We start from the raw sequence: 27,923 nt of genomic DNA, 5'->3' as shown, positions 1-27,923 counted from the left end.
GGGCTCCTCCGGGTGCCATCGGCCAAGCAATGTCGACTGGCAGCCCCCAGGGGGAGAGCCTTCTCTGTGGGGGCATCTACTATCTGGAACGAGCACCCCTCAGAGATACAGAGGATCCCGTATCTGCGCACCTTTCGCCGCACTCTTAAGACCTTTTTATTCCACCAGGCGGGCTTGGCCTAACTTTCTCCCTCTTTTAAAATAATTTTTTAATATTTTTAATATTCAAAGTTTAATTTGTTTTAAATTGATTGGGGTTTTTTAATCTGTCTGGGCCAAACTATTTAATTCGATTTTATTTCTGCTTTTAAATTTTGTATGTATGTATTTTATTGTTGGCTGTTCACTGCCCTGAGTCCTTCGGGAGTAGGGCGGTATATAAATCAAATAAAAGTAAAGTAAAAGTAAAGTAAAGTATTATTAAACCAAGTTCGATTTTCAGTGATTGTATGGCTAATGTTTTGTCAGCTTGATTTCTAATGGTCATAGCTGAGGAAATTCTAATCTTAAATTCCATTTATTCATTGTATTAGTTTTCTTTCCCTTTTTCTACTTTCCTCCATTTGCCAGGCATAGGCTTTTCTAATCCCACACCTGCTGATCTCATTTGCCCAAAATATGCAAGCTTCTGCTTGCTGATCATTACCTCAAGGTAACAGATTTTATTTAGTCCAAGACTAGCTGATTCTTCTACCAGTCCACAGTTCTCTCAGTATGTCCTTCTCTCACTCCTTCTCAATATCTAGTTTTCTTAGTTGTACATCACCACTAGAAAAAAACTATTACTTTAACTATATTAATGTCATTGAAATACTCATCATTCCTTTCCCATCTAGAATTATTCTTCTACCTTTCCATCATCTTTCTGGGTTCTCTTCTACTTTTCCATTCATCTTTATTGTTTCTTAGGCAATAATCAAATCTACCTACTACCTTCACTTCTTCATCTTTAACTGAAGAGGCCAACTATAGGCTGTGTCTAGACCTGGCCAAAAATTTGATTTCCCTGCTTCTAGTCCTCTACCTTAAACACTAACCAAACTGGCTTTCATAAGGATTTTACAAAGTTCTCATGCAGTTTTCTATTTGCTATAAAACTTTCCTTTCAACTTTTCTCCCTTTTTTCCTTCTATTTGTTGACATTATTGGTTGACATATCTTTCCTTGCCCTTTCTTCCTTGTTGATGGAATTCTCTATTTAGTTTATTTCTATTTGCCTGAGGCTTTAACATTTTCCATTTTTCCCCTGGCTATCATAAATGGAGGCTTTTCCTCTTGGTCTGGAGGGAAAAAATGCCTGTTTTCACTATATCTTTAAACATTTTATGAAATAGAATAATAATTGATATAATCACTGATAAAGGAATTTTTAATGGTTCTTGGAAGCAAAAAATTTAAAATGGACTTTTGAACTCACTGCCTAGACATAAAGGTTCAAATACGTACCTGTGGTGTAAGAAATTTTTCAATGCGTTTAACTATAAACATTTTCTCCAATATGGAGTTGACAGATGGTCGATCTCTTGGATTTCTTTTAAATAACTGTGAAATCAGACTCCGAAGTTCATGGGAATAACGTGTAGAAACAGGAGGAAATGATCCAGAGATTATTTTGAGAACTAAATTTTTCATATTACCAGCTTCAAACTAGAGAGAAAAGTAGAATTTATTGGATAATAGCAATGCTGTTAAGTATACTTAGTGATATCCTTAAGTTACTTTAAAATATATTTCAAGATATTAACTTTTTTCACCCAACAGGAAACTTTCACAAATATTTTTTTCAATATTTGCATATTATATGTATAAACTGGGAATTTTTAGAAGAACTAATCTAGATTAGATTAAATAAAAAAACCTGATCAATCATTTTGTTCTGTAGTTTTCATCATATTCTGTATTTTTTCACAAATATGGAGGTGATTCACCTCTCACAGTGATTCAGAAATATAAAGAATGCAGTTTGCAAATATAAACTAATAAAACAGGCTCCACACAATTATTTCAAGGTTATATTTATACAAAAAATTGACACACTGAAACTAGGATTTATCTCAGTAAACATACTTAAGTAGTGCAAATTACTGTAAGGAAGAAGGAACTTGACATATTAATAAATGTTAAACATGTTAATTTATGCTGAAAAGTTGATGAATGAAGGATTAATGAGTATAAATGGTTAACTTAAATCTTAACATTGCTAACTATAATCTCACATTTTGTGACCTTTTCTTTACAATATTATTCAAAGCATCTAAACGTGGGATCTGAACCCTCAAATAGTACCAGCTGTGTTTGGACATTCAAGTGATCCAACATATGTATAAAGTACAATAGCTTTTTATGTAAGAATGTAAGATTATATAAAAACACATTATTTATATTGTTAAAGCAAAATATTATTTGTCATGACAACTGAGAACATAGATAAAATAACTAAGGCAATTATTTATTTCTTCTCCAATACCCAATTACCAAAAATATTATCAGCAAGGGATACAAATGCTCAGAATAGGTGATTAAGAATATTAAACTTTAACTTACTGCATGTTTCAATGTACACATTTCATAAAGAACACAGCCAAGGGCCCACATGTCACTAAGAAACAAAAACAAATAGTACATTTACAATAGCAGCTAAAAATTCAATTTTGTCTTTGGTCCCTTCCATAAAAAAAGCTGTGCAGGAATATATTATACTCATCAGTTGTAGGAATATCATCTGATTGTTGTATGAGTTTGAGAACATGGAAAAACGCCACAGTTGAAATATACTGTTTTGGTTTACTTAGGTAAACAGGAAGAAATTATTAGATTCCTTATACTATACTAAGACAGAACATGGATTTATCAGTGAATCCAACCTGTAGTGTGTAAACCATGCTTATGATATAGCATTTTATGTGATCCAAGCCACTGTGACTTACTGATTGACTTTCAATGGTTAAATAAAGAAATTGTGGCTCAGTGTACAATGGATTCAGATTGTAATCTAAGTACTATCTGCCTGCTTACTGCTTCTGTTCCACTTTCTCCTAGGCCAGGTGTTGGCAACCCACGGCTCCAGAGCTGCATGCAGCTCTTTGGGCTCTCTGCTGTGGCTCCCTGTCCCATCACTGGCTGGCCCCGCCTCTCGCCCCTTTTATTTTTTTAGATATTTTTGGAAATCAGGCTGGCTGAGGAACAATCGCCAGCCGCAGCGGAGGCTTCTCTTCGGGCGACCCTACTCCCCCTCCTCCTCTTGACCCCCTGGTGGGCTGTAGCTGAGCCAGGAGCATGCACACGTGTGGGTAGACCCTCCTCAAGCAAGCACCGAAGTGCAGGAAAGGTGCACGTGGGGCAGGCGGCCGCTCACTTAAGGAGGGTCTCCTCACACATGCACATGCTCCTGGCTTAGCCACACCTGGCCAGGGGGTCGCGAGAGGAGATGGAGTGGGGGAAGGAGGACGGTTGCCCGAAGGGAAGCCTCCACTGCTGCTGGCGATCTTTCCTTAGCCAGCCTGGATTTCGAAAAAGAAGAAATAAAAGTAGTAGCAAAGTGCTCCAAGAAGAGCTTGCTGGCTTGGCCCAGCCACGGCTTTCCAAGAGAGAGAGAGAGACAGACACACACACAAACACACACCGGGGGGGGGGGGGAAGAGAGAGACATAGAGAGAGACATACAGAGTGATACACAGAGGGGGAGAGATGGGGAAGATAGGGAGAGAGATACAGAGAGATACAGAAGGGGGGAAAGATAGAGGGGGAGAGAGAGGGGAAGATAGGGAGAGGGGGAGAGACAGACAGAGAATGGTTTTGTGGCTGGGTAGGCGTGGCTAGGCGGGTCATGTGATTGGGTGGGAGTGGGTGACATCAAGTTGGCCACGCCCACCCAGATTTTGTGGCTCCCGGTGTGTTTTTTTTTCTGCGGGAAAGGGTCCAAATGGCTCTTTTGAGTGTTTAATGGCTTTTTGTGATTGGACACACGATGAACTTGTCTTAGAGAGCATATACACCAAGACAAATTCCTTGTGTGTCCAATCACACTTGGCCAATAAAAAATTCTATTCTATTCTATTCTATTAAGGTTGCAGACCCCTGTCCTAGGCCATTTATTTCAGGCTCTAGAAAAAAATAAAATTCTATATTACTGAAGCAATACCAATCCGTTAGTGCCGTAGTAAACTACACAGAATGAGATGGCTACTTGTGGAGACATTTTGATTGTCAAATATATATAACGGTATTTTAAAATATTTACTATATACTTAGGTTTTCTAATTGTAGAACATATACTGCTTTATAGAGTCAGAACTACATATTACAGCTTTTTAGTAATCAAAAATTAGTTTTATTCCTTTATCTAAAAACTATTATATTAAGACTAAATAAAAGCACACTGATTTCTCTACAAAACTAAAATAAATCAAAGTTAAACGAGAACAAGCAAGTTGAAAAAAATGATAGCACAATAAAAAGTCATGGTATCTATCCAGATTACAAAGGAAAATAGTTAAATGCTACCTTTTATTATTGTAAGGTTTATTCTCACAGATTTCTGGTGACAAGTAATATGGTGTTCCTATACAAGTTCGAGCAAGTTCCACTGTACTAAAATAAAAAAATAAAATATTAATCAAATAATCATTTTAATAATATTATTAGAATTGAGGCAATGGGGATTGTTTTAAGATTACCTATTCAGAACTCTAGCTATTCCAAAGTCTCCCAACTGTATTGTTCCATCTTTGGTTAAAAATATATTCTGGAGTAGAAGAAAAAACATAATACTATTATTTTTTTTAAAAAAATATACACAATAATTTGATTTTAACTCAGAATTTACAATTCTTTACAATTTACAATAGTTAGAAACTACTCTTGGCTGAATGTCCATTATATTATTCGGAGATAACATAAATTTATAATGTTTAGTTTTGGCTTGTATTCTGTTAAGCCAATCACTGTGGTTTAAAGATCCATTGTTTATAACATATGTTGTAGAAAATGAAACAATTTTGCTGTATTCAAACATGGCTACATAATGTGAAGTGCAAATCCAACAATTGTCCCAAACTTCTACAAGTGAAGCACGCTTGCATTTTTCCTATGCTATTTTCCAACCTTTTATTTTGAAGCAAATTAATGCACAGAATCAAGTCTTATGACTTAAAATGCATATCAGTCTCTAAGCAGAAAAAAGATGCTTGATTAAACTTCAGAAGTCATCGAACTGTTTAACTACGATCATATAACAGTTAATATACAAATAGCATATTTTCAAAAAAAAGTTGTAGTCCTTCTGAGAGATGCAGTTAGACTTCACAGTGCTTTACAGCTCTCTCTAACTGGTTTAAGAGTCAGCATATTGCCCCCAACAATCTGGGTCTTCATTTTACCAACCTCAGAAGGATGGAAGGCTGAGTTAACCTTGAGTGGGTGAAAAAATCTAAGATAAGATGAAATAAATACTAAATGTTTTAAATTAATAAAACTTTTAAATTCATGATAGAACTAGGCTGCAATCCACTATGTCCAGCTGGGTGACTTTGGACCAGTCACTTTCTCTCAGCCCAATGCACCTCACAGATTTGCTGTTAGGGAAAAATAGGAGGAGAAACTGTTGGAAGTTATTTGTAAAAATAATAACGGTGGGAGATGGGATATAAATAAATAACAGTTGCTTCAAGACACCCCAGGCTGTCTCTGCATAGACCTTCATGCATAGCTGCTTTACTAACAGTGGAATTGTGTGCATGTACACAAACAGGAACAGAATTGAAGCCAACTGACAAGCTCTCCAAAGGATCTGTTTTAACAATTTGTTTTGTTTATGTTAAAATATTTAGTAAAGCTCCTCTTTTGAATACTTAGCAAAACTATAGTCTGTACATTGTTAACCTAACTAAACATCAGCTACATTATTTAACACTCATTTAGCTTTCATTTATTGGACAACTTGTTCTTGAGAAGGCATTCTAGCCTAGAATTTTGGTTTCATATTATGAGCTAAAAGTAGCTTAAGGCTCCTGCACTTCTGTTCATGGAAGTGGATGAAACTGAAAGTATGAACTTGGAAAACTTGCTGAAAACCTGCAGTTGAAGACAGGTTTGTTTGTAACCTTATTTAAATAAATTTGCTAATGCAAATAGGCATAAGAGGAAACAATAATTTATTTAAAATCTAGAACTTTAAAATCTCATAGCTACACATATAAAAAGAAGTTGGAAGAAAAACCATGAACTTGATATTTAGTACATCTCATTTTTGAAATACTATATTTCAACAATATAACTATTGCTTTGAACAAGCCATCTCTCCAGTTTGAAGAATTGTTCAGATCTGATTTATTTCATCAATAATTGTAAGCACAAGGTTTCAGCATACTTATTAAAATTCCACATAAAAATGGTTATATGTAACTTACCTGTGATTTTATATCTCGATGCAGAATTTTTCTATCATGTACGTGCTTCAGTGCTAAACATATTTGTACAAACCAATCCATGATCTATAGTTACAAAGAAATTACTTTTTGTTAGAAAATTATATTTTTAGTATGAGATTAAAATTAATATTTATCTCAGGGAGATGCTATTTTACTACTCTCAAAATTACTTTAATTTTTTTACAAAAAGAAAAAAATTCACCGATAGTATATTTCAGAGTACTGTATAAGTGAGGAATGGGAGCCTTTTTATAAACCTCCGAAAACTTACCATTCCAAAATGCTGCCAGTGCTCATAACATAATGAGTCCTTGTCTCTTCAAAGATAAGGAAAAGTAATAGAGAATGAAATTCCCATAGATGGGAATGTCAGCTTCATTAGCTCCTTTTCTTTCCTTTTGAAAAGAAGTGTCAAGCTAACATTCAGGCAGAAGCATCTTCAAATTGCTTATTTCCCTAAAACTGTATGTTGCTCATTGACAGAACTTCAGGAGAGTGGAGGCTTTATAATAGTATCAGACCCACAAATATGGTAGCTCAGTAAAGTATTTTTTCCCTAGATTCAGTCACCACCATCAATCACCGTTGTCCTTCTTTCTCCATCTCTATTTCCTTGTGCAGTCTTTTTGACTGCGAATCTGAAGCCAAGAACTGTCCTAAAGACAGCTCAGTATCTACAGTTCCTAGCCATTGGAATGCACAACGTACATAGGCAAGATCACATGGTTTCCAGTTTTTTTTCTTTTACACTTATCAGCAATTGGGTCTAGAATGTCTGATGCTAAGCAACATGGTCCTAAAGTGTAATATCACATGATTGTGCTGCTTAGTAACAGCAATTTCAGTACTTCTAGTTGCCACTGTTAAGCAAATCTCATGCTGTATGACATCACATGAACTGCTGGCTTTGACTTTGCTTGTCAGAAGCTGGCCGTGAAGGTTGCAAATGATGATCATGTGACAGTGGGGACACTGAGAAAGTCGGAATTACTTTGAGAACTAGTCATAAGTACCATTCATTCAGAACTATCATGTTTGAATGGTTGTTCAACAAGTGGTTGTTAAATGTATTCAAATTTACCAAGACTGAAAGAATCAATTTGAGTATCAGCAACCCATCATATTGTTTTTGTTTTTGTTTCTGTGTTTTTAAATAGGCTGTACACCGCCCTGAGTCCTTCGGGAGAAGGGCGGTATAGAAATAAAATTATTATTATTATAAATTATTATTATTATTATCATATATATTTTTTAAAAATTTGATTTATATGCCGCCCTTCTCCAAAGACGCAGGGCGGCTTACAATGCGTTAAGCAATAGCTTTCATACTTTTGTATATTTTACACAAAGTCAGCTTATTGCCCCCACAATCTGGGTCCTCATTTTACCTACCTTAGAAAGGATGGAAAGCTGAGTCAACCTTGAGCCTGGTGAGATTTGAACTTGCAGTAATTACAGGCAGCTGATGTTAATAACAGTGCTTTAGTCTGCTGCGCTACCAGGGCTCTTGATTGATGCCTTACTTAGCGGTTAAAGATGCTGAACTTGTCAGCTGGAGAACTGACAGCCTGGGTTGGAGCCCCAAGCTCCACGCAACAAGATGTTATTTGCCCCAACTCTTGCCCATCTAGCAGTTTGAAAGCATGCAAATACAAGTAGATTAATAGATACTACTTCAGTGGGAAGTATAGCATCCTGTGCACCTTTGGCATATAGCCATACTGGCCACATGACCATGGAAAATGTTTTCGGACAATGCTGGTTCCCTCAGCCAAGAAACGGAAAGGAGCATTGTGCCTTAGCCTTGGACACAACTGACAGGTAAACTTTAACCTTTTTTATTGTTCTTTCAAGATCGTGTTTATGCTTTCTTTTCTATGTTGTGACTTTTCATACTTTGTCCATTTTTAATGAAGTCATTAAAAATACGGTCAGTGACTAAAGTGCTGTTAAATAGCACCAGCTGCCTGCAATTACTGCAAGTTCGAATCTCACCAGGCTCAAGGTTGACTCAGCCTTCCATCCTTTCGAGGTAGGTAAAATGAGGACCCGGATTGTGGGGGCAATAAACTGACTTTGTATAAAAAAGAACACTGCTTAGGGGGCCCCGAAAGCCCTACTAAGCAGGTATATACTAAAGTATGAAGGCTATTGCTTAACGCATTATAAGCCGCCCTGAGTCTCCAGAGAAGGGCGGCATATAAATCGAACCAATAAATAAATAAATAAATAAATAAATAAATAAATAAATAAATAAATAAATAAATAAATATTAAGTATCTTTTCAACATTATTTTGCATATTCATGAATCAATCTCTTCTCTTTTCTAAGCAAGCAAAGCACACAAATTTTGTATTTAACACAAATTTTTCTAGACTTGTCAAAGCGACCTAGAAGCCACATGGTATCAGCTTCTTTGAAGGAATGTGCAGTTTTTCAGCTTTTGATGAGGTGATGGTAACCAACTCAAGCAAACATAGCTAGATCTAACTATCTTAGACAAATATAATCCACTCTCCACATTTCCATTTCTTAGAAAGACGTTGGAGAGCGCAGCCAGGATTTAATTCCAGAGGATTCTGAGGAAGATTATTTGGACCTTTTCCAGTCAGGGTTCAGGCCAGGGTTCAGGTAATGGCATTAATTGTGCTTGTTGATGACCTATGGCGAAGCAGGGATAGGAAGGATGTGACCATACTTGTACTCCTTGATCACGCACTTAATACTTGGCGCATCTAGATCGCGTCTAGAGATGGGCGGCTCGTGGACTGGCAGGGGTCTTCTGGGGCTGCCATGAACATCGGCAACCCCGTTTCCAGTTTGAGGACTTTCTCCCCAGCCTGATGAGGGCTTTTTCGCCCTCCGGAACCTCGTGGCTGGGGAGAAGTGAGCGGAAGACGGCGCGGGTGTAAGAACGCCGAGGCTGAACGCTGACAGCCCGGCTGCATTGGCTCCGCCGTTTCTCTCCCTGTTTGACCGAGGCGGCGGCTGCTAGAGCGGTGGCGGCGGCGGCGGTGGTGATGCCCAGCGAGCTCCCCCCTGACCCTGGATGCCCCTGGGGGTTTCTTTTGGATGTTCCGGGGGCGCTGGGGAACGCTGGGAGCTCGGGTGTGGCCAACACCAAGGACGACGCTGTGGTAATGGCGGCTGCTGCGTGGCAACCAGGTCGAGGGCGGAGGTGGTGCTGGAGAGCTGGAGAGTTGTTGGCGTTGGAGGAGAGGAGAGGAACATCAAGCCTCGACATTGAAATGGGGGAGTTGAACCCCATTGTGCTCAGGGGTTGAAGGATACATGGCTGACGTTAAGGGTTTGTGTGGAAAGACCTGGGGTTGGAGAGGCTGGTGGACGGCTCAAGTATTGGGTCGCTATGGATGGCCTCCCCCCCCTCCCTTTTTAGGCCCTGTTATCGGCCTATTGGCCAATGTGGACTTTCTTCCCCAGAGCTTGGGACCTGGCTCTGTCTTTCGTCCTGTCTCCTGGCTGTATGGAGGACAAGGCAGTTACGGGAGGATGGATGGAGCCAGCTCCAGACTACGTTCGCCGTGGACGGGACTCATCTTTTCAGGGCCAGGAACGCCAAACCACCGTGAGAGGGTGGTTTTGGACTTTTTCTGACTTTTTCCATCTTGCCTGATTAGGATGGCCAACCACCGTGAGAGGGTGGTTGGATAGTTCCCCTCAGCTGGACTGAACGTGAGGACTCCTACCCATTACCGTGAGAGGGTAATGGTGACTCTTCCGATTATCTTAGTCTTGCTTCCTGGACATTTGAAACCATCATTATAGACCCCTAGGCCATGTCTAGGCCAAACTTGTATTATCACTCTAGTGTTAAAATGTATTCTAGGGCAAAGCTTCTTGTGCTGCGAGATTCCCCCCTCTCGCAGGCCTGGCCCTCTATGTTATCGAGGGCCCACCTTAATGACGGATCTTGGGACCCCGAGAGGTGGCATGTCGCAAAAAGGGGATTGAGGGGTTTTTTAAAGACTTTTTTAATTAGACTTTTAAGGGGTTCTGAGGGTGGGGGAGGTTATGTGGGTTTGGGGGAAAACCCACGGGGGTTGGAGACCAGTCCGGCTGCTATTAATGGTGCCGTAGGGGGTACGGACTCTGGGGGAAAGGGGACTGTTAGAATGCCCTCTAGTGAGGGCTTCTCTATTAGCACGCTGAGTGGGAGGGGCAGGTATGGCGGGAGCAGGGGGCCATATCATGTGGTGGAGGCACGTGCTCGCTATCTCCGAGCGATTGCGTGCCCCGGTCCCCTTAGCTCTTCCCGTTCCCCAGGCTGCTTAGAGTCTCAGCGCCCGAGTCTCCGACTGATGTTATGTAATGCCAGGTCCGTAGTAAATAAAGCCCCCCTCATTTGTGATCTTATTCAAGAGGGGGGAGCGGACCTGGCAGGTATCACGGAGACCTGGTTGGGCCATGAGGGGGGAGTTCCCCTCGTGGAGATGTGCCCATCAGGCTTCCGTGCATTTCATCAGCCGAGAGCTCAAGGCAGGGGCGGGGGGGGTGGCGGTCATTTTAAAAGAAGGTCTTGATCCGAGGGAGACCACTGTACCTCAGATAGCCGGATGTGAGTCCCTTTTTGTGAAGTGGGGTCGTGGGGTGCAGATGGGTCTGTTGATCACGTACCTGGCTCCCTGCCACGTGGCAACGACCCTGCCCGAACTCCTCAATGTTATAGCCGAGGTGGCGGCTGATACCCCCAGACTTGTGGTCATGGGGGATTTCAACCTGCCATCCATCGGTGAGACATCTGAGGTAGCTCGGGAGTTCATGGCTTCCATGACGGCCATGGACCTGACCCAAGTAATTCACGGCCCTACTCATATGGGGGGACACACTCTGGACTTAGTTTTTATCTCTGGTCAGTGGTTGAGTGGCCTTGATATAGGGGATGTAGCTATTGAACCCTTGTCATGGTCTGACCACTCGCTCCTTCGACTTGACTTTCTGACCGCCGTACCCCGTCGCAGGGAGGCGGAACCGACCAGGTGGTTCCGCCCCAGGCGCCTGATGGACCCTGATAGGTTCCAGATGGAGCTTGGGCCATTTCCTGAGACTCTAGCTCATGACTCGGCTGACGACCTGGCGGCCGCCTGGGATAGGGCGGCTGCCGAGGCTTTGGACCGGGTCGTGCCTTTGCGGCCTCTGACCCGGCACCGAACTCACTTAGCTCCTTGGTTTTCCGAGGAGCTGAGGGTGATGAAGCGCCGGAAAAGATGCCTAGAGAGCGGTTGGAGGGCCAGTCGTTCCGAGTCTGACTTGACACTGGTAAGGTCTCATATTAAGACCTACCTAGTGGCGATAAAAGCGGCGAAATCTAGGTATTTTGCCGCTCTTATTGCGTCATCAGATAACCGCCCAGCCGCCCTGTTTAGGGTGACCCGCTCCCTCCTCCATCTGGGAGCGCGGGAGGACCCCTTCCAGGGCCGAGCTGAGGATTTTGTACAGTATCTGGATGATAAAATAACTCAGATTCGGGAAGACTTGGCCGCCGACTGGGTTAGTTCAGACGAGACGACTGAGGCAGGCCTTGAGAGTGTTATCTGGGAGGAGTTCGATCCTGTGGCTCCCGAGGACGTGGACAGGATCTTGGGGCGGCTGAACGCAACCACATGTTTATTGGACCCGTGTCCCTCCTGGTTGGTGCTGGCTTCCCGGGAGGTTACACGAGGCTGGCTCCAGGGGATTATTAACGCTTCTTTGAGTGAGGGTGTCCTGCCGGCCGCCTTGAAAGAGGCGGTGGTGAGGCCTCTCCTCAAGAAGCCATCCCTGGACCCGGCTGTTTTGGCTAACTATCGTCCAATCTCCAACCTTCGCTTTATTGCGAAGGTTGTTGAGAGTGTGGTGGCGCGACAGCTTCCCCGGTACCTGGATGAAGCTGTCTATCTGGATCCGCTCCAGTCCGGCTTCAGACCTGGGTACAGCACGGAAACGGCATTGGTCGCGTTGGTGGATGATCTCTGGAGAGCCCGGGATAGGGGTTCTTCCTCTATCCTGGTCCTATTAGACCTCTCAGCGGCTTTTGATACCATCGACCATGGTATCATGTTGCGCCGGCTGGAGGGACTGGGAGTGGGGGGCACCGTTTTGCGGTGGTTCTCCTCCTATCTCTCCGACCGGTCGCAATCCGTGTTGACAGGGGGGCAGCGGTCGACCCCAAGGCGCCTTGTTTGTGGGGTGCCGCAAGGGTCGGTCCTCTCGCCCCTCCTGTTCAACATTTATGTGAAGCCGCTGGGTGAGATCATCCGTGGTTTTGGGGTGGAGTTCCATCAGTACGCTGATGATACTCAGCTGTACATTTCCACCCCAGACCATCCCAATGATGCCTTGGAAGTGATGTCCCAGTGCCTGGAGGCCGTGCGGGTCTGGATGGGGAGAAACAGGCTTCGACTCAACCCTTCCAAGACCGAGTGGCTGTGGCTGCCAGCGTCCCGGTATAGCCAGCTGACGCCATCGCTGGTTATTGGGGGCGAATCATTGGCCCCCACGGAGAGGGCCCGCAACTTGGGTGTCCTCCTGGATGCGCGGCTGTCTTTAGAAGGGCATATGACAGCCGTGGCCAGGGGTTTTTTTTGTCAGGTTCGCCTGATACGCCAGTTGCGCCCCTTTCTGGACCGGGACTCCCTACGCACGGTCACTCAAGCACTCGTCACTTCTCGTCTGGACTATTGTAACGCTCTCTACATGGGGCTCCCCTTGGGGTACACCCGGAGGCTCCAACTGGTGCAGAATGCGGCTGTGCGGGGGATTATGGGAGCGACGGGGCGCTCCCATGTGACTCCTCTCCTGCGCGAGCTGCATTGGCTTCCGGTGGACTTCCGGGTGCGCTTCAAGGTGTTGGTGATCACCTTTAAAGCGCTCCATGGCTTAGGGCCAGGGTACTTACGGGACCGCCTTCTGCCACCAATAGCCTCCCACCGGCCGGTTCGCTCCCACAGAGAGGGCCTCCTCAGGGTGCCGTCGGCCAGACAATGCTGGCTGACGACCCCCAGGAGGAGAGCCTTCTCTGTGGTGGCACCTACCCTATGGAACAATCTACCCCCAGAGATACGAGTGATCTCCGACCTTCGGATTTTTCGTCGGGCCCTAAAAACTTATTTTTTCCAGTTAGCCGGTCTGTCTTGATTTTAGGGTTAGTTTTAAAATTTTAATATTGATTTTAAATTGACAAGTTTTAAATTATGGGCCAAATTTATAAATTATTTTAACTTTATTTTTTAACTGTGATGTTTTGTATAGATGTTTTTATCTTGGCTGTTCACCGCCCTGAGTCCGAAAGGAGAAGGGCGGTATAGAAATTTGAATAAAGTAAAGTAAAGTAAAGTTTTCAACACAATTGACCTTAATATCCTTTTGGACCAGCTTTCAGGACTGGGAGTAAGAAGCACCATTTTATGCGTTTGTCTCATTTCTCTATGGCTGGTTTCAATCAGTATTGGCAGGCAGGGAGAAATTACACACAGGGTTCTTCCAATTTAGCCCAACAGGATGGCTGTACTCCCACCAATAAAAGAATGTCATCTTCAGAATCAGGAAGCACAAGCTTTCTGGAATGATCTTACCCCAGAGATTTGTGTGATTTCCCACCTTTATATCATTCAGGAAATCACTGAAGATCAAGTTGTTCTCCAGAGATTTTGGAATAGGATGATTGTAGAGCTCTTTTTTGTTTTTCTTTGTTTTATTTTGGTCTGAACTATTTTGTTGTCGTTTTGCTCTTCCGAGTGACTTTATTTGTTCTATGTTTTTTTAGTTGTGAGTCACACCAAGAATCATTTAGAAGAAGGACAGCCTATAAAATAAATAAATATCCCAATTTCTATTACCTGGTCTTCTGAAAAAAAGACTCCTTTTTGTGCATTGATTTTTTTAAACAGATCTCCTCCTTCACAATAATCCATTACTATATAAAGGCAGCCGGCTTCTGTAACAAAGAAAAGAAAATAGTTGGTGTTTATTTATATTATATGCTATTAATAAAGTAATTTCTTAGTTTCTAATTTCTAATAATTGCATATTTTCAAGGTAATGAAACAGATATGGTTACCTTATAATCATAACTCAATAACATTCTCTTAGAAATCTACTGATCAGCATTACAGGTAGTCCTTGAGTTACAAATGGAATGGAGCCTGCCCATTTCATTCATACCTCGAGTGATCTTGAATGGGATCACTCCCCGCTTTCACCCACGCATTCGCTAATGGTTTGTTAAGTGCACATGAGGTATTTCAGGTGGTGAAGGCCATGGGAGGGAGGGGAGCTAGTGATGGAACAAGCCAAGGCCTCCTCAACCCACTAAGATACCTCATGCTTCCCACTCCCTGCCGCGCTCGAGTCACGTTGCAAAGATCTGTCTCCTCTCCGCAGAAGAGTCAATGGAAGCTCCTGGGTGCAAAAAGTGTTTGCGGTGCCTGTCTTCTACTCCTCCCCACTCCCCCAACTCCTTTCTGCCATCACCTGGATACTGTTCGACCAGATAGAGACTGAACGCTTCATCTGCGTGCAAATGGGGCCTTTGAAAACGGAGGGATTCGTTCCATTTTGAAATGCTCCATAGGCACCTATGAGACTTTTGAAAATGGAGGGAGTTGCTCCGTTTTGAAATGCCCCATAGAGGCCTATGAGGCCTTTGATAATGGAGGGATTCACACTCTTTTGAAGCACCCCATAGACGCCTATGAGGCCTTTGAAAACAGAACAAATACCTTCATTTTGAAACACTCCATAGGCAGCTTTGACGCCTTTGAAAATGGAGGGCAGGATGGGAGGGGGAAGTTGTGGGGAGCAGGGGCCGGGGGAATAGGGTGAATGTTGCAGACCTGCAATTGTTCATAAGGGCGAACAACTTGTGGTGCTGCAACATTCGTAATATTGGGACTTGCTTGTAAACACTAGGGGGCACTTATCTCATAACTTCAAACAGGTGCTAAATGAACACTCGTAACTGTACTTATTCCTCGTCAGGAATTAGCTGTACTTATTCCTCGTCAGCAGACATGGAATTGTAACATAGACAAGAAATTCAGCTAGAAAACCTGGGTAGTAAAATTACTATTTAAGCAAATTCTGACAATTTCATATCTTTAATCGAGTTTGTGTTTTAAGACTTCTATGCCCGACTTCAAAGTATCAGCTTATCATTACGACTTACCTTCAAATGATTCTCTGTACAAAACAATATTCGGATGTTTCATATTTGCCAAAACAGCTACTTCTCTTCTTGATTCTTCTCTTTCTTTATTTGACATCTTAAAAAAAGAAACACTACTTCTTAAAATGTATTTGTAAATAGAATAATGAAAAGGAAACATAATTTGAGAGACATACCTTGGATATATTAATTTCCTTAATAACATACTGTTTGCCATTTTCCTTTGCTTTAACCAGAATTGCTTTTCCAAAAGATCCTTCACCAATCTTTTGCACCTTAATATATTTGTCCATGGTAGCTTTTTAAGGCATCCTTATTCATAAGCTACGGAGAAAATCAGTTTATTCTTTTAGCATTTGTTAGATCAAAATTACATTCTAAACTGGTCTCTGAATCACTTAGTTTAATACTATCAAGATTTAAATATACTACAACCTGAATCCTTTTTTTTTTGTTTCAGTTAAGCTACACTTAGCTTGTGTTCATTTGTTTGCTTTGTTTTATAGTTGTTTTTCAAAGAATGGGAAACGGAGAAATAGTTGGCTTATTAATAATTTACAAAATATACAAACACTAGTAACAATTAGAGAATCCATATTATCTTCAAAGTAGCACTCACTAAAAAGAATTAGTTTTTATTTACAGCAAATTGCCAATAGAAAAGGGGTAATTCTGCATTATAAATCTCAAAATTTTCTGTTTTGGAAAAATTGAATGCCTCCATAAACCACTTGGTAAGATCTGCAACTATCCAAACTTCGAAGGGATTCAACTGTTATAAGCATAAGACGACAAATAATACAGTAATGAGAAATTTTAGAGCAGTGCAAAGCATTCAAATGGAGCTTCACAGAGTATATTGGTCCTCTTCAAATTAAGGTTTCTATGTCTTCAGGAATCAGAACCAGTTTGGTGTAGTGCAACAACAAATGTTAAGGCACCAGGCTAGAAACTGGAAGCCAATTGGGGGACCTTGGTCCAGTCAACTCGGGGTGTCACATTGCCGTCATGTGATGTTTCAAGGCGTTTTTCCTTTCACTGAGCTGGGGTAGGTATGGCCTGTGTATGATGCATCTGGCCTGCGGACCGCCAGTTTGACACTCCTGCGGTCTAAACCTTAGAAAGAAGGCAGTGAAAAACTATTTCTGAAAAACTTTGCCAAGAGCACTTCAGGGACTTTTCTAGGCAATTGCTAAGGTCAATGTAGCTATTTGAAGGTTTTCCACAATTTGCATATCTATGTATACATTCATTTTTGCTTCACTGCAATGGCATTTTCTGTACAAGCATACACAGAGAGAGCATATAACCATATTGACCCTTACAAAAGATACACTAGCATAATGCTTCAAAGAGGATGCTTCACCTGCATTAATAAACTTTATGAAGCATCTGTTCTGACCTAGGCTTCCTTAGAAAGTATAAAGCACAATCTTAATCCCGCAAAATCTCTTTTATTTATACAACCATAAATTACTTTCATTTACAGTTCGCCAGGCTTGATAAACAGTCTTTCAGAGGAAGGTTACCAATACCCACCTATCTCATGTGGAATGCTGCCAGAGAGCTAATTTCCAGACACAGGGCAAGGCCAAACTTGGCACAGTTACAAACAGAACTTTCAAATCTTGAATCGGCCAGATGAACTAATTGCTTCCTGCAAAAGCTCACAACCCGTTCAGTCTTCTTTTATGTCTTATGGGAGGGGCCAATCATACTTCAAATACTTCAGAGTACTTCAAATCGACTCTGTTTTCATAATTGTTCTTGTTGTCTGGCAGCTCTGCACATGCGCACACTGGGAACAGGCTCCCGCTATTCTTCTGCCCCGCTGCTGTCAAGACTCCAGAGGCTGCACATAACTATCAGATGGCCTTGGCCCCCTCTCTGCCTCCGATGCAGAGCCCTCATCCGAGCTTTCCCCAGCCCCCAGGACTGGCCCAAATTCCTCCCCAACCGCCTCAGTGTCCGACTCTGCTGCCAGCTCTGCTGGCCGCCGGCAGGCCACAACAGTATCCTGATAGCTTTCACAATTTTGAGTTTTTAAAAAATGGAAATTCAGTGTAACAATTTTGCTTTTAAAATCCAGAATTAAGGTTACTTTATGTTGCCACAAACCACCTAAAACAGAGAATTTAGAAACTGATCATGTACCACCATTTTTCTTTTGTGTTATCAGTTAAATGTGTAAACTCAGGGTAACCGGGATAGAAAAATTGCTCAGTTTGTCCTGATCCAGTATAATTTATACAGTATATAAACTTTTTAGATGACATTGCATAATGTCATTTCTCAGGATAAGGCACCTCACCAAAGCAATAACTTTTTAATTTTCTGCACTAGTATAGCTTGAATTAACCAAAGGTAGTTTAGATGCTTTGTTTGAACTATTTCATTAAGTCTGAATCTGAATCTCAGTTATGTAAATTAGTCCTACGCATGTTTACCTAAATTAGGTTTATGCTAAATCAGTTATTTCCAACATTCAAGTCTTTGGGAATAGCTCCCAAGAAAAGTTTTGGGTTATCAATGAATATGTCTATAATTAATAGATTTAAATATTATTTTATATAAACTATGGGTAAAATAAGATATTTAACTGCCTTAAATTAAGCTATTAGGAATTAATCATATTTAGGGAATGAAAGTGCCTTGATATACTAGAATATTACCTATTGATTTTTGTGGATCTGGAGTTCTCTGTTTTCTCAGCTTATCCTCTTCCAATGTCTAACTATAGTGAAAGGTGGAACTGCTTTGCAGAAACTCAACCTTTACTAACTGATGAGTAGCAGAATGTATTAGTAGCAAGGTTTTATTCTACCTCAAAGGAATTAGTTTATAGGGAACCAAAATTTTATTCTAATTACCAATAAGCATTTATTGTATACCTGAAACTAATAATTAGGGTCATTGGGTAGAAAATTAGGATTTGGTAAATCTAATTCCCACAGCACCTACTAAGTGGGGAAAAAGAACGACCCAATGTCTGTTGATTTGAAAAAGTGAGAGGACAAGGACCAGAATCCAAGTATGCTGACTATTGAAGCGGGCCGAGGCACATGGCTTGATTTTCTGTTCTGCTAATTTTCTGCATATCTCAGTTGTGTGGAATAAGGAAACATTTAGCTGTATCATGTCTATGAAACTGCTGGCATAAGTAAGCTCCTGAATATAGGGTTGAGTGTCTTGTATAGTCAATATACCTGATAACTAGTAGATAAAAGGTAGCAAATAGAAGTCCCAATAAGAGAAACAGGCTTATCCAATCTGTTATACATTATAGCTATCCCTGTTCAAAACAAGCTACATTACTGTTTTAAGATAAAGGTTTGCTACTTGGATGCTTCTAGGTAGATCTTCCCCAACCCATCATATAAGACTGAGGGAGAAATTCCTCATGAGTTTGTTTATAACATGCAAGTCGTTTCTCTTTGATTTCAAAGAAAAAAAAACCCATTGCATTATACTAAACTGCAGTAAAAACATTTTCAAGGATGTAACGAGTTTTTACATTCATCCTTGAATTCAACGTAACAGCAATTGATAGCACAAAGCGAGATTTTAACTTTTTCAGCAGACTTTCACGTTATGGTAGTTTCTGAATACTAATGACCGTTTAATAAGCTGTGGATAAGAATTCTTTAAATAATCATTTATATTACAATGTCTTCCGAAATTGCGCTACCCGACTCTCTGACTGGTAACCAGAGGCCTTCTCACTTCAGAATGATCACTGCAGTTCTGGCTTTGACACACCCATCCCGGAGAAAGAACTAAGACACAAAATTGAGGTAACTTACAAGGCAACAGCCGTGAGCGCTCCGTCCACCACGGAACAAATATCAAATCTGTTGTAAGTAATATGAGAAAAGCCATCCGAGACCCGCTACAAGAAGCTTCCCATGTCTCTGCACAACCTCATTAGACAGGCCATCTCGTTCTTCAACTACTTCAACCGAGCCTCAACCTTTGGTCCCACCTCTTTCGGTTTGCTATAGGAAGGCGATCTAAACCTTTCTCTCTCATTGGACGAAACGGGACCTATGAGTTTGGATGTACCAGATAGGGAGCGCCACATTAATTGCTTACAGCTTCACCGTAGCAACGGCGAGGGAAAGACCACGTGACGACGTGGAAGCCTTAGAAAGGAGGGGGTCTCCAGCACAGGCTGGATTAACGTAAAAGTCGTGTCTATTGCATATAGTATTTTACATTGCACGCGTTTCGATACTTTGCTAGCACTATGTGTACTAATTCAGAACCTTAATTCTTCCTATTATACTATTTCTTTTGCATATAAATTAACCGTTGATGAAATAGTTGACTAAATAAGATTATTTCTGAACCAGTTGTTTATACTTTATATGGCTTCATTGTTTTTTCTAATGAAAAATTCTTGATTCTACAAATGTAGAATTTAAGTATTAACTCCATGGAAAACAAATAATCTTGTAATGTATTGAAGATAAGTAGCCCTAATGGGCATATTTAAAATAAGCACTCATAAATGAGCACAGTAGAGAATTCTAATTCTTTCACTATTAAGAATGATTAACTTTGTAGGAAGTTAGCACCGACCCCTCCCCTAGAAGAATGAAATATTCTAGGAAATATTAAAAAGGCAGAATATTATAGCTCCCTGGATGAGAAAAGGAGATACATGCTCTTGGAAAGCAGCCCTCCAGCTTTGTTAATAGCCCCAGAAAGATTGGGCCATCCTATTGTAGGAAGTTAGCATCCACCCCTCTCCTAGAATGAAATATTTTAGGAAATATTAAAATGGTAGAATATATTTCTCTGGATGAGAAATGGAGAAACATGTTTTAAAGACAAAGCAGCTTCCTGCCTCCCCCCATCTTTGTCAATGGACCATCATCTGCAACACAATAGGACCAATCTAGCAACAGAAACTCCCCACATGGCACCTGGGAAGATTACATCAGCCAGCAAGGCTAGCTAAGACCCCCACCCCCTGAGAGTCTGATAACCAATCAGGATACCCTTCCTGGGTCCCAGGAAGTTCAGAGCCCAGAGAGGGCATAAAACCAAAGCACACTCAGCATCTCGGGCACCCCTTTTCTGTTCAGGAACTCAAACCATGTGATCCTGTCCACCATTAAACCATCTTTCCAAGCAGTCTCCATGCTTCCAGTGTCTTTTTCCCCACTTGGAGCTGAATCCAGAAGGATATTTCTTCCAACAATTTGGCTCCCACAGATGGGACTCCAAGCTAACCTAACCAATGGACCTGGCCCAGGTAAGCCTCCCTTGCTAGCAGCAGAGCCATTGAGTCTGTGGGTAAGTTTTCGTGGACCTTGGCCATTTGGAACTAGGTTTTAAGGTAAGGTGACCAGATTTTAACATTGGTAAAGAGGGACATTGTGGGCGTGGCTTATTTTGTGGGTGTGGCTAGCTGGTCATGTGACTGGGTGGGCGTGGCTAGCTGGTCATGTGACTGGGTGGGCGTGGCTAGCTGGTCATGTGACCGGGTGGCCATGGCTATGTGTATAGGGTAAGGTGAACAGATTTTAACATTGGTAAGAAGGACACCATTGTGGGCGTGACTTATTGTGTGGGTGTGGCTTGGAGGCCATGTGACTGGGTGGGCATGGCTAGCTGGTCATGTGACCGGGTGGCCATGGCTATGTGTATAGGGACTACTCAAGAGGGCTGAAAAGTCATTTCTGACAGGTCCTCACACTTTTGACTGGTCCTCACACTTATGACCATCCTCACATTTATGCCCGTGCGGTATTCTTAACAACCATGTCACTCATTTCACAACTGCTTCTCTTCACCATGGTGACAAGATAGGGCAAAAACGTAAAATGTGAGGACAGTCGTAAGTTCGAGGACTGGTCAAAAGTGTGAGGACCAGTCAAAAATAACTTTTTCAGCCCTCTGAGTAGTCCATATGCACAAAAGGACTAATCAGAGGGCTGAAAAAAGTCATTTCTGACAGGTCCTCGCACTTTTGACTGGTCCTCACACTTATGACCATCCTCACATTTATGCCTGTGCAGCATCCTTAACAACCATGTCACTCATTTCACAACTGCTTCTCTTCACCATGGTGATAAGATAGGGCAAAAAACGTAAAATGTGAAGACAGTCGTAAGTTCGAGGACTGGTCAAAAGTGCGAGGACCAGTCAAAAATAACTTTTTCAGCCCTCTGAGTAGTCCATATGCATAAAAGGATATAGCAATAGAGAGGGATGAAGGAAGGGAAGGGAAATTAGAGTAGGAGTGAGGGTAAGAGGGGGAGGAAGAGAGGAGGAGAAAGAGAAAGGAAGAGGAAGTAGGGAGGAGAAGAAGTGGGGGGGAAGAGAAAGTAAGAAGGAAAGAAAAGAGAGAGGTGGTAGATTTGAGGAGAAAGAATGCTGTACAATAAAAAAGATGAAAGGGAAGAAAGCCAACCCCCAACAAATATAAAGATATTAAGATAAAGAATGAATGGTTAAACTTTAAAGAATAAAAGAGAACAAATATGAATAAATAGCAGTAATTAGAAACACACATACAAACATACAATTTATTTTCTTTGAACAGAGTATTTGGCCGGTTCACAAATTTAAACAGTGTTTAGTCACTTCAATTAAATTTACAATTTCTATATTTCCTTTTTGCCATATTTATTCCTCATCTATTTTTTAAAAAAAACCAATATTACCCTTCATCCTCATCTCTAATCTTAATCAAATTCAATTTTTCCCTTCTATTCTATATTATACCCCTTTCCATTGTCATCTATTTTTATATCCATCCTCACATTGTTTAATTATGTAATTATGTAATACAGTTGTTTAATACAAATTCAACATTTTAATATAAATCAATTAGTTATAAAACTATCTTTTTTGTATATTAATCAATATAAACATGAATATTCCAATTATTTCCATGGAATCCAATTTCTTACAAATCAATTAATTATATTTACCAATAATATTAAACCAAATAATTTCCCCCATATATTCCTCTGAACCACAACTTAACCATTTCTGCTTTCAACACAATATACAATTAATAGTATCTCAATTATTACAATTCCCTAGTTAAATACAGCTTTCTTTTCTTTTGTGTTTTAAAATCTTGAACTCTCCTCCTAAATTTCCCATTGTTTGCAGTTTTTCACCTACCTTTTTTGGGGAGGAAAAATAAAAATAAAAATAAATCTCTCTGCCTCATTTTGTCACGTTGCACCAAAGATCCTGGTTTCGGTTTCGTTTCTGCAGCTTAGCTAGGGGGAAAAAAAACTGCTTCAGGAACTCTTTACACTGATTGCCTGTAGGGCGGCCCTTTGAAGCCCCGGGCAAGAGTTTAAACAGTTTTTTTTTTCTTCTAGCCATCAGCTGGGGCTCAAGAGGCAGCGGGACTCAGGAGGCAGAATGAAAAATCGGGACTTTTTTGAAACGCCGCGGGACGCGGGACAAATTGCTAAAAATCGGGACTGTCCCGCCAAAAGCGGGACGTCTGGTCACCTTATTTTAAGGGGGTTTTGAGTGCTGAGCTCAAAGGCTGCTTGGAAAGAAGGTGAGTCCTTCTAAATTTTAATTTTAAAGCATGGAAAAGCATGGGAAATGTGTGTATGCCTGCATGTGTGTGAGGGCCCTCCTCCCAATCACAGCTGGATCTTGCTTCCTCTGTGCATTTCCTAACCGCAGAAAGACCAACAGTCTGGCGAGCATGGGGTTTTGCCAGAGCACAGGACCTTCTGTTAGGGAAGGACGAAGTGTGCGTGTGTGGGATTCCATCTGGACAACAGTCTGATTCCACTTCTTTGAGCGACCTCTAGCTGCACCTCTGCCTACCGCTAGTTCCACTGAGCCGTGACCAGTAGGATAGAGAAAGCAAGTGGGGGTGGCCGAATGTGGGACATTGTGTTTAAAGGGAACGGAAGCCGAGCGAACATTGAGCGAAAGTGAAAAGGGCAATAAAAGTAAAGGGAGTCCCCAGTGTATTCCAAGAAAGCAGCCCCAGTGTATGCATATTGAGTAGGGAGGTTCTAGCACTAGCTGTAGGGGCAGTGAAGTCCTCCTGGATCCTTTTTTGATCCGCAAATCTAGACTAATTCCCTAACTAAGAAGGGGGCCCGTACTTTGTGAGGGAATTGAAGTTCTTCCCAGAACCTTTTTTTCTGAAAACCAAAGGAGAGTCGCCGGCTACAGCCACAGCGAACCTTACATTTCAACAATCATGGGAAGCAGTAGCTCGCGGATGATGGAAAATCCCCCGGAAGAGTTGATTGTGGCTTAGGATGCCAGGCAGATGCCAGTCTTAACTGGCATGAGCAAAAAGCAAGCCAGGAAATTGTGTAAAAAATGGGCTCTGCTAAGAGATAACACTGGGAGACAAATTTGGCTAAATAAAGGTACTTAAAAGTAAAGGGAAATTTATAAATAGGAATGTTGGGGTTTTTATTTGTTTTGTTTGTCTCTTTCTCTGTCTTCTATGCAACCATGTGGTATGTTTGTTAAGATTTGTGCCTTTCCTAATTTAACTGAGATTTATGGCGGGAATGATCAGTATGTGTGTAAATCTCAGAGTTCTGTTTTCCTCTCTTTGTCCTCCTTGTTTTTTTATGTGTATATCTAAGTCTTTGTGTGCCCTCGAGGTAGTTGTAACTGTAAAATGTATCTGATCACTAGAGACAAGAATTTTAAACTTTTAGGGAAAAAAAGAGGTTGAAACAATTAAAAATGGGGGAGAGAGAGAAAAAAGAAAGAACCTTTGCCCTGGGTTTGTCTGGCCAACTAGAACAGAGTAAAGAGAACTTTTTGTTTTATTTCTATTTTTCCCCCTCCTTCCATCTCTGTATCTTAAAGTAACAACTCAAGTTTATGAGGAAACGTTTTAAGTTCATTTACAAGAAAAAAAAATTCAGTCTTGTACTCACTGTGTTTAAATGGTTTTACCTGCTCATCTCTTCCCGAAGTATGTGAATCCAGTTTTTCTTTCTCATCTGTTGTGTCTCCATTTTGTTGAAACCGCATTATCTGTTTAGTAACTGCAATACTGATGTGTTGTTTCTTTTCAAACTCTGCCTGCAAGCTATCTACTCCCCCCCCCATCTCTAATCCTGTTACAATGCCCTTCCTGGGAAGTTTACCCACAAAGTGGGGGAGGGGATCCTATTCTCAGGTCTTTCAGCCCTGCACAAATGACTCTGCAACCTGTGTAAGCAGAACCCATGGATCCAGTTATTGCCTCCAGAGGAGACCTTACATCTGTTTGAGCCAGGAATTGGGTTTGAATCCATCCTCCACTGAAAGACATCACAGCAACCAGAGTGGAGCAGACCTTCTCAAGCCTGACTGACCAGCCTTACCACCAAGCACGTCACCCAGCAGACATGAAATAAAAGACCCTGAGATGTACAAGTAAAGACCAGAAGACTCTTTTTAATCCCCAGAAGACAGCTGGAAAGACTATGGGGGAGGGTGGAAATTCATTGTAAGGTTTTCTTTCTTGTCTCATTTATATTGTAATCAGTTTATTGTAAGAATTGTATTTGGGAATGGTTGCCACAGCAAGTTTTGTACACCTTAGATTTCTGTCTGGTGGGAAGGAGAAATATGTCCAAAATCTTTGCATTGCCTGTATTGTAAAAGTAGCTGCATACACATGTACATACAGACACACCATTCAGAATTAGACTGAAACTACTCCCTTCACTTACCTCCATGCAAAGCTTCTCCTAGGTTGATTTTTGCTCTGTGCCACTAAAAGCCCAAGTAGTCATATCTCCCTGCTAATTCCATGGGGGAGGGGGCAATCCCCCTCAGGCAATTCCCTCACTTGAAGAGATAGCAGAAAAAGTGATATCCAAAACCCAAGCTCTGACTGTGACTCACAAATGATGCTGCCCAGTTGCCCAGTAAAGAAAGATATGTTGCACTGGTGGTCTCATGAGTAGAAGTCCCAGGGCTCAGTGTGTGTAATAAAAAAATATCAAAAAAAAAAAAAAAAAGCCTGGATTGCACACTGACTAACCTCAATTTGGACTCACAAATCCTGGATGCACTAAAGTAAGAACTAGGGCAGGTTCACTAACCAACCCTTGGAAATGGGCAGCCTGCAATTTAAAGGAAAACCATGGCTGTGAAAAATTTTGGGACATGTGCTTGCTTGAAACCTGACTGGAAGCTCACAGAAGGTGATATCTGACATCTGAAATTAATTGGCATAGAAATTGGATAATGTAAAATTTCTTACCAGAAGTTTCCCCCTGGCTGCTAGACCTTCATGGTTGAAAGCTTTTGGGAGCCACTGAAGAAATCCTTTTCTGTTGCCTCTATCAATGCCTTCCCCTTTGCATCAGAACAATTAAAAGCACTCATCAAGTCTCCCTGATCTGATCAATTTTAATCTTTTGCCAAGAACATGTGTGTCCCACTCACATCAAAAAAAGAAAAAAAAGGAGGGATTGTAGGAAGTTAGCACCCACCCTTCTCCTAGAAGAATGAAATATTTTAGGAAATATTACAGGACAAAAGGCAAAAAAGAAAAAAAGAAAAACCCTTCTCTGCTCTTAACCAGTGTCAGGTCTGGTTGTTCTCTGCTTACCTGCTAAGGTGTGTGTGTGTGTGTGTGTGTGTGTGTGTGTGTACCAAATCAACCATCTAATGTGCAGTTATCCAATTTTGACCAGTGCTTAGAGAAAAAGTCAAGGGAAAGCCAGGAGGATGGAGGTCTGCCGAATTTCAGGGCGCAGAATGTTCCATAGGGCAAGATCTAGTAGTTTGGCTACCGTGTCTGATAGGACTGGTAGATGATCTCAGGGAAAGGTGGTCCTATAGATAACTTGGCCCTGTGCCTTATAGGGCTTTAAAGACGATGATTGGCATCTTGAATTGCACCCAAACTGGAAGCCAGTGCAGCTCACACAACAAAAACATTGCATGGGTAAATCAAGGGGCTTTCATTACCGTATATGCAGTTGCATTCTGTACAGTTGAAATTTCCAGATAGTAAAGAGTATTGCACTAAACCCAAAGCAACAGGCTGATCTTATTTTCCATTTAATGTTTCATTTTGGTGATGCACCATTTTTCTTTCTTGTTTCTGATTTTGTATCCCAGTTATTCAGTTATAATTGCACATGTTCTGTACAGTTGTTGATTTGATTCTTACAGTGAGCTGGTGCTTATATTTGTTATTATAGTATTGACATCTTTTAATACTTGTGCTAGCTCTTTGGAACAAGCTTCAATGCAGGAAATCTTATTCTATTGTTTTGGTGCTGTTGTAGATACTCAGTTATTCTTTCTTTCAATTCATCTTCTTTTTAGTTAGAGGGCTTTGTTCATTCTGAGGAGGAGGAAGAGTGGAGAGTGCCTGATCTGGGAAGGAAAAACAATTCAACAGCTATGTTAGTTTGCAGAGGATTCAAGGCCTACAACATTGGTGGGTTTCAAAAATTTTCACTACCAGTTCGATGGATGTAGCTAGGTTGGGTGAGGCATGTGACTGAGTGGGAGTGGCCAACTTGATGTCACATGACCCTAGCCACACCCACAGGAAAAGGTAGGAAAATTTTTGGAATCTACCCCGACCCTCCCTTCATCAGTCCCCCACCCCGTTTCCCCTCCTTTAGCAATCTCCCTAACCCTGCCTCTTTGTTCAGGCTGCTTACCTTCTGCAGCAGCTGATCCAGAGTCCGGAAGACAAGCTGACCAGAGTTTTCGGCGGCCCCCAGCCAGCCGCTGCTGCTGGAAAGTGGCTGGCAAAGAAGCCTCCCAGCCGCCTCCTCTTTGAGAGCTGCTTTGTGGCTGTGGCGGCTGGCCACAGGCCGCTGAAAAGTACCGAAGATCACGGAAAAAGCTGCTGCCGCTGCCATGTTCTTTGCATGTGCGCATCCCATTGGACTTGCAAGGCAATGGGATGCGTGTGTGTGAAGAACATGGCAATGAACATGGCAGTTGGGGTGTGCGAGCGGCGACTGGGGGAACTGGCTGAATACCACCTCTGGCCTACAACCACATTAAAGTTTGTGCCTCACTGTGTGACTAGTATGTTGTGGTGCCTTCAAGTCATTGTTGAGTCCTGGCAACTGCTTGGACAATGTTCCTACAGTTTTCTTGACAAGATATCAGAAGAAACTTGCCATTGCCTTCATCCTACAGCTGAGAAAGAGTTACTGGCCCAAGGTCACACAGCTGGCTTTGTAGAACTCACAGTATTTCCAGGCAGCAACCCCTCCCCTCCCCCTCAAAAAACCCCTCCAGAAAACTAGTTTATTATTCTTTTTCCTAGAATGAGAGAAAAATATATTTTACCTATCTATACTTGCATACATATTTAATTTGGTTGATTGGGGTTTTGCTG

At 41.7% G+C, this 27,923-nt stretch overlaps 1 protein-coding gene across 14 annotated transcripts in view; it reads right to left on the bottom strand.

The window, feature by feature from the left end:
• NEK1 (NIMA related kinase 1) overlaps positions 1 to 19,717 on the bottom strand; it is a 90,118-nt gene extending 70,401 nt beyond the window's left edge. For 13 of the 14 annotated variants that reach the window (XR_015729221.1, XM_034442667.3, XM_087875137.1 and 10 more), the window contains exons 1-9: positions 19,396 to 19,716; positions 15,769 to 15,916; positions 15,593 to 15,689; positions 14,265 to 14,362; positions 6,408 to 6,491; positions 4,677 to 4,744; positions 4,504 to 4,590; positions 2,545 to 2,599; positions 1,447 to 1,647 (exon numbers count right to left, since the gene is read on the bottom strand). Coding sequence is in view for 13 of the 14 variants with exons in the window: in XM_034442667.3 (XP_034298558.1) it covers positions 1,447 to 1,647; positions 2,545 to 2,599; positions 4,504 to 4,590; positions 4,677 to 4,744; positions 6,408 to 6,491; positions 14,265 to 14,362; positions 15,593 to 15,689; positions 15,769 to 15,885 (807 nt within the window). In the remaining variant the exon portion in view is untranslated. Of the gene's footprint in view, positions 1 to 1,446; positions 1,648 to 2,544; positions 2,600 to 4,503; positions 4,591 to 4,676; positions 4,745 to 6,407; positions 6,492 to 14,264; positions 14,363 to 15,592; positions 15,690 to 15,768; positions 15,917 to 19,395 lie in introns of all 14 variants that reach the window. The other variant, XM_087875136.1, reaches the window with a different exon arrangement.
• Positions 19,718 to 27,923: the final 8,206 nt, after the last annotated feature.

The sequence above is a fragment of the Pantherophis guttatus genome, chromosome 8, assembly GCF_059756535.1.
Source record: "Pantherophis guttatus breed Tessera chromosome 8, ASM5975653v1, whole genome shotgun sequence".
Classification (NCBI taxonomy): Eukaryota; Metazoa; Chordata; class Lepidosauria; order Squamata; family Colubridae; genus Pantherophis; species Pantherophis guttatus.
Note: the sequence above shows the minus strand (reverse complement) of the source record. Positions and strands in the feature narration are given on the sequence as shown.